The 13,768-nt window shown below is 46.9% G+C and overlaps 1 protein-coding gene across 2 annotated transcripts in view; it reads right to left on the bottom strand.

Annotated features, from left to right (window-relative positions):
- Window positions 1-13,768, bottom strand: part of LOC138503942 (malignant fibrous histiocytoma-amplified sequence 1-like) — a 299,412-nt gene that overhangs the window by 42,783 nt on the left and 242,861 nt on the right. The window contains exon 10 of one of the 2 annotated variants that reach the window (XM_069624051.1): window positions 13,572-13,675. The exons of the other annotated variant lie outside the window; for it this stretch is intronic. Within the exon in view, the coding sequence (XP_069480152.1) occupies window positions 13,572-13,675 (104 nt within the window). The remainder of the gene's footprint in view (window positions 1-13,571; window positions 13,676-13,768) is intronic. 2 annotated transcript variants of the gene reach the window in all.

Below are 13,768 nucleotides of genomic sequence, written 5' to 3' on the forward strand. Positions count from 1 at the left end.
GAGCAGAAAAGGGAAGGTTTTATTTATCAGAGACGAATATCTTCATGAAAATCAATGGTTTCCATCCCAATGCTAGAGGATATCTTGGAGGATGGCCTCCTTGTCATGAAAAACCATTTCTCAGCGCCTCCCAGAAAGGAACTCCTTCAGAAAAGGTACAAGGTCCCTGATTGCATGCCAAAATGCCTGTGCACACAACCATGTTGTTTCTACAGCGACATGTACGCGTTCTGCCAGTCCTCCCTCCCCCTATGTGGTACCTCAGACAAGGAGGGCAAGCAGCTAGATGCTTTTGGTAAGAGAGTTATATCGGCGGACATTACAACCATCAAGGCAGCTAATTCACTGACGAATCGTTCACGATATGATTGTGAACTTTGGTTCAAACTGGGACGAATCCTAGAATTTCCTCCAGATGACAAGTGGGATAAATCACCTGCTCATGAAGGTGAGGCGGCATCAGATCATGCCATCTCTGTGGCAATAGACATCGCAGATACAGGGTTCCACCAAATGGGTAGCGAAGCAGTGTTATAGTGCCAGGGCTGTTTTAAAGCCACCAACCTCTGACTGGCGGTCCAATCAAAGGTAGATGATATGCCCTTTAACAGTGTCAACCTCTTTGGGAAAAACGTAAATGAAACACTACACGCGATCAAAGCTAACATTGACACAGCCCGCTCCCTAGACATGCTGCAACAACGCCACCATTCATTTTGCTTCTGAAAGCAAGATTTTCAAAGACTTCCAGAGAACACAGGTCCTCCCATTGGCCGCAGACATCCTCCGGCACCCATGAGGGTTACAAAGGAAGTTCCAGAGGAACATACAGAGGAAATAAGCATCGACATGGAGTTTCATCCAGGACTCAACCACCCAAGCAGGCCTGACCAGGCCACGCCCCCGTCCTACTTTGTTGCACAGTGGGAAAACAACACCACTGACAAATGGGTGCTAAACATCATTCATCAGGGCCATACCCTGGTATTCTTAGGAACATGTCCCTCCATCCCTCCCATCTCAAGGACAGAAAAACATCAATCCTTGAACCTGCAAGAAGTACAGTCCCTCCTAAGGAAAGGGGCAATCAAAATCGTCCCATCGCACCTCTGGGACTCTGGAGTGTACTATTTTCTGGTGAAAAACAAATTCAGGAGAATGGAGACCCATACTAGGCTTCAGGGGACTCCAAAAATTCCTCAAGTCTCAGAAACGTCACATGGTCACACTGCAAAACATTCTAGACCAGCTGGAAAAAGGGGACATCCTCTCCTCTATAGACCTAGAGGATGCATATTTCCATAGCCCCATCCATCGGCGGCACAGGTGCTTCCTCCGATTTGTAGTCCAGGGAAAGCGTTATCAGTTCAAGGCCCTGCCCTTCGGATTGAAGTCTGCACCAAGACTATTCACGAAATGCTTAGCCCTAGTGTCGGCATACCTCCGTCACTCAGGCATTCATGTTTACCATTACCTGGATGATTGGCTGGTGTGTGCACCATCTCTAGCAACACAGCGCTCCACAGATACCATCCAGTGTCTAACATCTCTGGGATTCTCAATGAACTTTCTGACGTCCTGCTTACAGCCTGCTCAATATGTGCTATTCTTGGGCTCACACCTCAACACCCTTGCATGTCTTACCATTCCCTCGGCGGAAAGGGTAAAGACGATACTGCACAAGGTCCAACAGCTGTCAGGTTTACCGATCGTATCAGTTGGTTCCCTCAAGTACCTACTGGGAATGAAGTCCTTAATGCATCCCCTTGATTCCGCACTGCATGCTCCAGATGAGACCTCTACAAGAGTTCCTAGATGCACGTTGGCAGCAAATATCAGGGTCCGTGAAGAACAAGCTTCGCCTGACAGCATCTTTCCACCAAGTTCTCCAATGGTGGAGTTGTGGCTGTCACACAGGGCGCTCCCCTTCGCCTTCCGGCACACCAAGACGGTTTCCACAGATGCCTCCCTGGAAGGGTGTGAAGCCCACGCAGGGGAATTCCACACCAGGGGACCCGAAGAAAAAGCCCTACATATCAACATCTTAGAGTCGAGGGCAGTGTTTTGGGCCCTGAAGTCCTTCAGACCGCAACGGCGGAACAGGGTGTTTTTCATCTTTACAGACAACACCACCACTGTGTTTTATAACTGCAAGCAGGGAGGGGTGGCGGGGTACCCGCTCTCCTGTGTTGTCCACCTAAGCACAAGCGCTATAGAAATGGGTTCTGGCACACAACATTCATCTCATTTCTTTTCATCTACTGGGGATCCACAATACCATTGCAGGCTTGCTTATCAGGGAACTTGGGTCCTGCCATGAATGGGAACTTAACCAGAGCCAAGTTCTCTGCCTCTTCTCCATGTGGGGGCGTCCACAGATCGACCAGTTTGCCACAGCACGAAGTGTAACCAGTTTGCAAGTCGATTTTCCCCAAGCAGGGAGCCTAAGGAATGCATTCTCATTCGAATTCCTCTACATATCCCCTGAATTCCTCTGCTGCTTCGAGTTCTCAGTACACTCAAACAGAACTGCTGCATGATGATCCTGGTGGCCCCAGCCTGGCCGCACCAAGTTTGGTACTCAGATCTGCTCCGCCTGTCAGTGGCTCCTTGCGTCAAATTGCCTCCTCTCCCGGACCTGCTCTTCAGAGATGGCGGGTCAGTCCTACACCATGATCCAGCATCCCTCAGCTTGATGGCTTGGCTCCTTCAGCCCTAGAATTTGGTAGCATCCCGCTGCATTCAGAATGCAAACAGATCGTGGCCAGGGCAAGAGCATCATCTATGCTGTCCTGCTATAGAAATAAGTGGAAACCTTTTACCATATGGTGTGAAACTCAGCAGCTGGACCCATTACACATTCATGCTGTTAAAAACTTGCCATACCTCCTGTCCTTAGCAAAAGCCATTTTTGCACACCCATCTATCAAGGTGCATTTAGCAGTCATTTCCCGCTAGATGCATATCTTGATCCAACATTCCCTCTGGTCATAGAGGTTAGTAAAGGAATTCCTCAAGGGACAATTCTGTGTGTTCCCCCCTGTTGGAGCCCCTGCTCCAGCTTGGGAACTCAATGTAGTCCTTTCTAAACTAATGTGCCCTCTGTTCGAGCCTCTTCATAGAGCCCTGTTGAAGTTCCTCTCCTCGAAGTCAGCGTTTCTAGTGACCATCACTGCAGCCAGACAGGTAGGTGAGCTGCAAGCTTTATCCTGCAAACCTCCTGACTTGAGTTTTTACCAGCCCAAGGTTGTTCTCCATACAAACCCTTCCTTCATGCCGAAGGTGCCCTTAGCCTTCCACCTGAATTAACCACTAATTCTGCTTGTGTTCTTTGGCTCTCCTTAGTCTCCAGCAGAGCAAGACTTGCACTTTCCCGATGTTGCACAGCCCTCAATTTTTATGTAGCTCACACAAGAGTTCTCAAGTCATCACAGTTGTTTGTTGCCTTCGGTCCAGCTGGTATGGGCAAAGCCCTTGTGAAGTCTCCCATTTCAAGCTGGCTGTCAGCATGCATTTCCCCTCTGGCCAACAGGCCCCTGTCAAGAAGACCAAGAGCACATTTGACGAGAGCCGTCACTTCTACTACGTCCTTCATGTCAGGTGTTCCCCTGCTCGACCTCTGCAGGGCAGCCACGTGGATGTCTGTCCATACCTTCACAAGGTTCTACTCAGGGTTGGACTGGGGCTATCGGTCGTTCGGCCCGTGGCTGAACGACCTTGACGACCTGGGGGCCGGTTTTATACCAGGCCACACCTGGGCCGGTTTTTATAGCTATTAAATATATTGTTTGGACCGAGCCAACTCGGCTGCAGCGGATTGGATGATGGCAGCAGCAGGCTGCGGCATTTATCAAAGCAAGGTAACAAACACGTTACCTTGCTTTGATGATTTTTATCATGCATGCATCAGTAGAAGGAGAGGGGCTGCCGTGCGGTGCTGGCCTGCTTTAGTGTGGCGTCCTCCCTCAGCCCACATGTCTGGCATCCGGCGACAGCATGGCTGGCGCCTGCCAGGCCACTTCTGATTGCGAATTGTAACACTTACACCTATCCCCACCCACCCTGTCTGGGTTGCCGGGCCTGGCCTCGCAGTGCGCACACGGCAGTACAGTCCATTTGCAAGTTGGCTAGTTCCTTTCAACTTTGCAGGTGCCAAGTTACAACATCAAATTGATACACTTACAAAGTTGAAAGTAACTTTGTCTGAGTGCCCTGGGGCTGGGAACTGGGAAATGACAGCGACTGTGAGCCAATGCAATGCAGGACTGCGCGCCGGCAGCCTGAAGAGGTCAGGTCAATCCCGTGACCTCTCTCGTCAGGGTTGCTCGGCCTGGGCATTTTGGGTGCACACACAGAGGCAGCAGCAGACTGCAGCAGTAGCACGCCTGCTCTCCACCGCCACCTTGGGCACCTCATGTGGCTCAGCCTCAAGCCGCCCTCAGCAGCAGCCAGCAGGGAGTGTACAGCAGCCAGCACAGCCAGCAGTGGAGGAGAGGAGCCGTCGTCGGCGTCGTCAAGGACCGGTATCGTCATGCCCCCCCACCCTGTTGCGCTTTGATTCCAGGACCTCCAGGTGTGAGTTCATCGTTCTTCAGAAACCTTCTAATCCAATTTTGCTTGTAGACAATGATTTTTTATAGTATTCTATGGGGATGATGAATACAACATTTCTTATTATGTCTCTTCAGTTAATTACATAATATATGCTGTTTAATAGTCTTTCAATGTTTCAGCTTGTTGTTTGGCTCTTTGGGCCAAGCCAGACATCCGGCTTGTATCTGGCACGACTCTCCATTTAGTTTTATTGGCTTGCCCACCTAAGTACTACTGTGTATGGCGGTGGGGGTATGGCAACCCAACTACGGGGACTGCTGGGACTTGTAGTCCGCTTTAACTCACTAAGGAGGCCTTCTCGCACAATCCCTTTTGACTACTGTTTCATTGTGCAGTTTTTTGCTGTGTGACATGTGGCCACTGGCCAGACATTGGGCACCCTTTCAGAGGGCCATTTGTTCGCAACTGCCAACAAGTTCAATGCAAGCTGGACAGTAAAGGATCACATGCTCGCACGCACATTTCCTTCAGTGAAGGATTAGTCCATCACTCGCCCTCTGTTCTTCAAGCCACAGCCCTCCGAGTCTTGGTCTGTGCTGTCCAACTAGTCTGCTGCTCCTAACCCTACTGAGAAGCAGTGTGCTTTACCAATTAACACACATATAAGAGGCGGTGTCTTCTGCAGCGCCAAGAAACGTCTGCGCTTCACAAATGAATAAAGATATTGGAGTCAGCGGGGAGAGATACATACTATTGTCGGCTGCAGCACCTAGAAGCAGGTGTGCTTTCCAAATGAATAACAGAATGTACATGTGGCATCACCACAGCTAGCAGAGATGTACATTGGTGCTTTACAAATGAATACACATTTCAGTGCCACTGGGAAGAGATATACATTATTATTCTCTGCTACAGCGCCACGAAGCGTGTGCGCTTTACCAACTGACATACATATTACTCCCAGTCCCAGCCAGTCTGAGCAGGAAAGAGATACACTTTATTGTCTGCTATGGCGCCAAGAAGCGGTTTGGTTTCACAAATGAATACACATTTTAGAGCTAGAGCGAAGAGATGTCAATTATTGCCTGCTGTAACGTCAAGAAGTGTGTTGCGTTAACCATTAAAATTATATTACATTATTGCCTGGTTCAGCGCCAAGAAGCGTGTGCGCTTTACACATGAATAAACATGTATTCTGCGGGAAGATAGGTACATTATGCACAGCACGACTTGCAGCCCTGGCCCCTGCAGCTCATAGCGCTTTTGGGAGCATGCATGGCAGCAGGTCTCGGGATGGACCGTAGATGGGGTGCTGTTGATTACTGAAAGTTCCCGGCTTCTGCAGTGATATAGCATCAGGCAGGGTGCAATGCACGCCCCCACCTCCCTTACCTTGTACGTGCTGCCCGGGCTGCCTCCTTCACGAGGTACACAGCATGCCCTATTGATGACCAGTGAGAGCACCCCTCCAAGCACACACAGGAATTACGTCCTGCTTATGTATCCCAGCTTTGTGGTATGGTGACGAAGGGACGATTTTGGGGTTTCAGTGTGTTTGCAATGTAACAAGTTTTGCTCTGCATCGAGAGCTTGGATCCGGCTCAGGTTTCGCAAAAAGACGTTATTGTTCGTCTACCATGTGGGCATGTTTTAAAGCCTGCCCGTGCATATGTTGGTTGACATGTTGGACCGCTTACGTTTTATTTGCATTATGGCACACCTTGCATGGTAGTGCTCACTCCTTAATGCTTTATCACGATTTGGTCTGTATGTGAGTATTGGTACTCTGAATGGATTCTCTGTTGGTTGGTTGGTTGGTTGGTTACATCTTGGTATCGGTGCAAGGACTTTTTGATTGTTTTAGGAAAGAAGATGTGTGGTATTCTGTGACCTTGCTATGTTGTAACAACAGTGGCTGACATGCAGGGTATTTGTGGAATGCTGAGTGTGGTATGTGATACGTGAGTGAGTTGACGGTTGGGATGAGAGGGGATGGGATCATACAAAAGGTGCTTGCCTTTGAGACTCTTGTCTAACTGCCTGTTTATGCCCTGTAACTACAACAAACATGTATCCCACAGAGTTCTGCCAGATGCTTCCATGCTGCTGCCATGCTTTGGGGGAGGATAACACACAATCCTGATGTTATTTTTGATCTGATTCCCTTTACATTTTTAACATTGCTCATTCCTGTAGTTTCCATTTGTATAACATGCACAAGGCTCGTCCTTTTCTTTCCTTTTACTCTGCGAACAATTCTAATTGTGGCCTTATTTATTTTATTTTATTGAGCATTTGTTCATCTTCTCTTGAATCGACTGCTATTCTGCCCTTCTGATTGGTCTAGCGGCCTACCAAGCTAGCAACTCTTCGCTCAATCTATGATTCTGCTAAACATGTTCTTTCATCTTTCCACTCACGATTCAAATAATCCATCTCTGGCTTGCTTTTCTTGGCTCCCTTTGATACTCATTTTCTCTATATTGTGTTGGATGCCCCTGAACAGAGCGAGTGCTTTTTGTAACATGTAGACATCTTGAGGCGTCTGTTTTGAGGGCGGCCAGCTGGTTTATGGGATAAATAGTCTTCTGTTTTTCTTAAGTAAGCCATGTTGTATATTGTGATAAGTAGCTCACAAGAGTCAGAGGGCAGTCTGGGGACCTATAGTTTGGTGAGGAGAGATGTACAGAAGCTGTATGTGTTCCAAGGCATGCTGTGCACTATGAGGGTGTAAATATTCAGTGAGGGAATGCATTCCGACATACGCATCTGCCAGCCCCGTGATTCACCCAGTATAGGTGCCTACAAGTATCACCCGAGAGAACACCTATGGTAATTGGTGACATCATTAATCAGTTGGGAATAAAGTATTGAGGGACATGGAATTCCTTGTGCTCTGCACTGTGTCAGTCATAGTGCAGTGTGGGACATGTATTGCCATCGGGCGTTTCTACATAGTGTGGCAAAGTGTAATGTAGGGCATGTTTGAATTTCTGTGTCAAATAAGTAGAGTGCATTCTTGGAAATGTAGTCTTGTGGTGCCGGTGCGCTTTGTGAAGGATCAAACATGTGTACATGTGTTTGGGTAACCTAGGCATATGATAGCCACACTTAGCATGTTGTGGAACCAGCTGCACACATGAGGCTGTATCCAACAAACAAGACTAATTGCCATTTGAACTACATCCAAGTATAAAATGGCTACAACTGCCAGTCTTGCACATAGACCCTTGCACACCGGGGAGCTCAGCAGGCAACATCAGTACAGTGTGGGGGCCCTGTGAGAGACCCTCAGATTACCCGCTGTCGTCACATCATATTGCACTATGGGACTTGTAGTCCTGCATTTGTAATCAAATTGTTCAATTTAAAGAATATTGAATCAGCAACAATGGTTAAAAATACCAGCCGCATAGTGAAGTAACTCATTAAACTGTTACTGGCCATGTTGGCCAAGAAATGGCCCACTTTGACCAGAAAAACTGCCCCACACCAACATGCTATGAGGTCAGACTCTAGCCGGGCATAGGAGACCTTCAGCGAATGTCTCCCTCCTCCTACTTTCACATCCACTCTGTGTTCTTTGAATTTAACTACATGTTGGTTTTCACCTATTCATGAGTTGTTCTCCAAATGTGTTAACATACTTATCACGCTGTGTAAACTTTTAGGTTTGTGTACTGTACTGTAGACACAACTATGTTCAACATCAATTGCTTGTCACTACCATGTTGATCTCATTTTTCTCTCTACAAAAGAATACTCTAAAAAACATGCAAAGTAAAACCATAGTATCAGCTAATTAATAAAAAGCTATTCTACAAAATATGGATGATATACGTGTTCATTAGTAGTTTGTGTTTGTTAGAAACGGTGAATGCCCCATTCAATTGGGTGTTCGCAAGGGTTCAAACTATTGTGCATTTAAATTGTATTGCATGCATTTGAATTCTAGAGGGTAGGACCACCCCCCCAGTTATAGCTTTATAGGCCCTCCAGTCCTCCCCGTACATGGGCAGCCTCTTTTTGTCTATACCACACCAACGTGCAACAGACAGATTAACCCTCCATAAGTAGCATTTTCTGTAAAGTCATGAATTGCCGCGATTCATGGATTATGGTTTGAGGGCCACTTTTTTGAGGCAAGGGGCGGGCCACTTTTTTTTGGGTGTCCGGGCCTATTTCTTGTCCCAGTCCGACCCTGGCTCTACTGCATCGATAGGGATCCTAGGGAGAAGGCCTGAGTCCGCCAAACAGTGCTTCGCTACCTGTTCGCATGATGAGAGTGTTACAGAGGTGAGTGAATTGCTTCGGTATAGCTATGCCTCCGCCCGTTAGTTGTGTATAAGTACTGCTGTTTAATTGTATTCCATAAGCATGTGAATCCATGAAAGATACAATGCTGGAGAAGGAATAACTTACCTGTAACACCTGTTATCCAGCATTGGTATCTTTCATGGATTCACATGCAACCCTTACTGCGACCCCTTTCTGACTCTCTTTGACTCATTTTTCCACATTATGGGTGCTGGCAAATCTGAATAATGCCACCAGGGGTGGAGTTAGGGGACCTGTCTAATTGGCTGTGGGGAGTATGACTCAGAACGACACTAATAGAGTACTATAGTAACAACCAGTTTTTAAAATTGAAAGGTAAACTACTTTAATATTACTGAGCATGTGAATCCATGGAAGTTACCAGAGCTGAAGAACAAGCGTTACAAGTAAGTAACTTATTCCATATGTCATCCCCTTGTCCATTCAAGTTTCTTCTAGCTTTGGTGTATCCCTCTATGCAACCCCATGAGACGATCGGTCCCTCTCACCACATCCTCCACCAGGGGCCCTCCTCCAGTGAGTCTCTCGTTCTCTCCCTAGAGATGGATCATTTCTCGGTCATAAAGTCGCCAAGTCAATCACATCTGCCACCTCTTCTTCCCTGGCAACATTGTACGCTTTCCCCTCGTATTTGAACTTAAGTGTGCACGAATTAGCCCATCTATATTTGAGGTTCTTGTCTCTAAGCCAACTTGTGACCAGACGCAAGCTTTTCCTCTCTTGCAATGTGGCTTGTGCTAGATCGTGAAATAACAAGATGGGAGCCTCTCTGAAAAGAATTACTGAGGAATTCCTTGGTCTACCCATGATCCAATCCTTGAGATGGTAGAAGTGAAGAACGCTTTCAGGACATCTGTGATAAAAAGTATTCTGTTGTTGATGCCCCAAGTAAACACGGTGCTTCCGATCCAAAATCATGTCAGGGTCCTCTGTCCTACCTAAAATATGGTAGAATACAGTTGTCACATAATTCCGTAGGTCCCCATCAGGAATTTGCTTAGGGATCCCATGTATTCGGATGTTGTTATGCCTCATTTTATTTTCCGCATCCTCCTGCTTTGTAAGGACAAATTCCATCTGCTGTTCCAGTCACTTCAGCTTTTCTGCAATCTCTGCTTGTCCCTGTGCTTGGTCGCACAGCGTGGTTTCGACTTCCTCCAACCCTCTTTCCGCCACCCGCACCTGGATGCCCAGGTCAGCTATAGATTTAGCAAGGTCCATTGCGCTCTCCTCAATGTCTTTCCTATGCTCTGTTAGCATGAGCCACCAGTCCATTTTTGTAGCCGGGACATCTTCTGCACCTGATTGGGTGAGTGGGGAGTGAGCCTGTGCCCCAGTCTATTGCTGTTTCTTCCTGGAGCTGTCCTGCACAAGCATTCGGCTTTTTCTATCCCCAGATTGTGGCCCCTTCTGCTTGGTGAGGGTTTTCGCTACTGTAGTGTTGGATATGGCTGCAGCTTTCAATTACGCAGGTGATCATTCTGTATTTTCTTAAATTCGACAGCCGTTTCGCCACCCACACATGGGGTAAAAAAGGGTCGGCCATTTTGGTTACTATTTTGTTTAGAGAAATAGAATATAATTTCATTGGTTTCGACAGGGCATCACATGTAACCAACATGGTGATACACGGCTACCAGGCCTTTCAGTGATTTTTAGCTCTAATAATTCAACAGAAAAATATGACTTGATGCTTGGCAAATTGATCTTTTCTAAGTAGTGACATATTATCTTCATTTTTAATTTTGTCCTTATTGTCTTTTCGCCATTTTCCGTCATGCCTTCTCATTTAATATCTTACACGTGGATCAGACTCGCACTCCCTCATTATCTTGGGTATGAATTGGGGAGAAAACGTAAGCCCTGTCATTAAGCCCGTAAGGCAGAATCCGCTGTAAAGAGACTTCTTTGCTTCTCCATCCAAAGGCAGTGCTCAATGGCCGAGTTGGATATGTATCACGAGTAAAGGCCCCTTCTTGAGGGACTCTGCACCAAGGACCCCCCCCCCAATGACCAGTTAAATGTCTTTCTTTAGATTCTCTGCTTCCAACAAACCTTACCATCCTCTTACCCCCGAATCCCATTTTAGATGCCCAAAATACCCTCATAAATGTTTTTTTTCCAGGAGATGGGACTATGCCAGGAAATCTCCCTGAAAGGCTGGAGAAACATGACCGCTCTATTCCCATTCTGCAGAGGCTTAATAGGAGTGTCTCCCATGCCTGATGCGATTCCGTGGGTAGCGGCCCCTGAACTTGTGAGAACACGCGCAGTTCATGACCATAAAGTTGGCTCGCTCTGAAACAAAATATGTCCGCTTTTTAATAATGAATACGCTTAATATTGCTTGGGGTTTAAAGCGTTGAGAGAAACAGACTGCAGATGTAATTGCACACCAGAACAATTGGTACTATCCACCTCGATGGGACAATTAACCGCTTGTGGTAAGCAACACCTCCAAGACTGTTCCCCAACAAATTAAGCTTAAAGCGTAATAGTCTTCTTAGTGGGGGAAAGGGCATAAGCAGTCCTTTCCTCCCTTTGTTCCACTCACCGCTTGGAAATGTCTGAAGCTGCCCAGGTGTTCTTATTCTCCTATCACACAGAAGGTTGGGTTGCAGTACCACGTGACAGGCTATGTATTGCAGTGACCAGGCGAGCACATCTGAACAGTCTCCAGTAATACCCTTAAAAAATTAAAAAGTCACTCATCACCCAGGCAAACAATGTCCACGGCAGCCATCACCTTTGAATGTATTTCCTTAGTACAGGGGACTTCTGCAAACGGTGGCTCTCCCGATATTATGAACTACACCTCTGATGATCCAGCACCATTGGCTATGCTGGCTACTGCTTATGGGAGTTGTAGTCCAAAATATGTGGCGAGCCAAAGGTTGCAGACTCATGTTCTAGAATAAAAGGGGGCAGTGGATAGGTAGAGTTTTGTTTGTGTAGATATATTTGTAATGTATCCTTGAGTTCCAACGCCCCCACCTCTAAGAATGGAGAGGAAGATGTTGCATGACATGCCAGATGGGGAGAAACAGGTGGCAGGATGAATGCCAATGCAAACCAGAGTTTCAACGCTATCATTGTCTAATCAGACAATGCTGAACTTATCATATGCAGTAATGTACAGTGGATCCGCTGCTACTCTTCTGATAGACATGAGGAACGTAGTGGTCATAAGGTTACATTTTTCACGTATGGGAGGAAGGATAGCTTAGGGGCAACGTATGTCCTGGAAGCAAGACAACAGAGCGCAACACAGGTTTGAATCCCGATCCCCCGCTTAGAAACCACTTGCTGGTATTAAGCATGTTATAAAAGAACAATTATAATGCTGGTTGAAGTATGCAGCCATACAAATAACTGAATATGGGACTCTGTAAACTAAGCATCTGAACTTCTCCTTGATCCTTTCATCGCCTTGACTGTGTTAGCCACGCTGTAGCAGGGCGACCTTCTTTCATGCAGGCCAGTCAAGGCATCATACCTCCATTGGAGGACGATAGATCCCAAAGAAGCCAAGATCTGGAGCGTTCAGGTTTAAACTACGATGGGGCAACATGTTATTTTAAGTAACCAGTGGAGTGGCATTAACAGTTGGGCATTCCATTACGGTGGATTGTGTGTGCTCCTTCAGGTGCCCGTAGCTCCCAAATCGCCTGTGTCATGGGTGACACCTGCAGACAGTCCTGACCATTTGGCTGATTTCAGTGTGCATGCTGGCTTTTCTAGGCCCATACTTATGCTGTTCAACTGGCCCTCCTTTGCCCCCATTCGCCTTAGTGTAGAACCCGCGTAAACCTATGTTTGCCTTTTACTTTTCTCTCTGTGACAGGCAACTCTCACTTGCGAACCCACTGGACCATAACACCTACAGAACTGCTCTTACCTAAGTGCAAAAATCACACTTCCAGTGGACTGAGCATCGCTGCGCAAGGAGCCTTCTTCTGGAATGGGAGTGTTATAGGGAAAGGTCCAGATACTGCAGAATCTCAGAGCCACTCACAGGATGGTTCCACATTGTTTGGGCGAAGCAAATTATAACGTAATTTACTTCGGCAAAACAATGGTATATAGACATGCTTCCAAAATATGCTTCTGAAGTTAATCCTATTCACACTGATGACTCCCAGTCAATATTACGAGTGTGCCGGCCCAGTAAAAATGCTGGTGAAAATGCTGGTAATACCGGCTTCAGTATTTTCACCAGACCGGCAGACTCCAAGTTTGCCGGTAGGGGCTCTGATCCACCGGCAGGCCTGACCTGCTGGTAGCTCAGGCCCCTACCGGCAAATAATTGCCACAATCACTAGCACTGGTAGTACCGATGTTAGTGATTGCAGCAAACCCATTCCATGGAATGGGAACTTACCACAATTGCCAGCACCCATAATATCCCGGTGATACCGAGATATCAGGTGCCTGCAACGGTAAGGCGAGTTGGCAGATAACCCGTCGGAATTGCCGGCAAACACGTAATGAGCCCCATAGTCACCTTTTATATAACTTTTAGTAATCCCAATTCGTAATTGTGATTTAACTTAATATCTATTACAATTAAAGTGGGTGTGTATCGAGCACTTGGTGTTGTGTTGGGCTCTCCCCAGAATTGCCTCCTTGCTTTTTGGTCACATGAGTATTTTCGTTTCGATGCCGCTGGAGACACTTACGTGTTTGTTTACATTGATGTCCTGTGATCCAATGGCGGCGATCCCATAGTTTGTGACATAAACACCGGAACTGCGTTGGGAGGATTCAGGAGCTTGAGGAGGAACTTAAATAAAACAGACAACTGTCATTGTATGAAAAGCTGGGACCAAGTCGAAGGATCCAGATTCTACTGGCAGGCTGAGAACCTTCACTGGGA

This window comes from Ambystoma mexicanum, chromosome 11 (genome assembly GCF_040938575.1).
Source record: "Ambystoma mexicanum isolate Mex_15411 chromosome 11, UKY_AmexF1_1, whole genome shotgun sequence".
In the NCBI taxonomy this organism is placed as follows: domain Eukaryota; kingdom Metazoa; phylum Chordata; class Amphibia; order Caudata; family Ambystomatidae; genus Ambystoma; species Ambystoma mexicanum.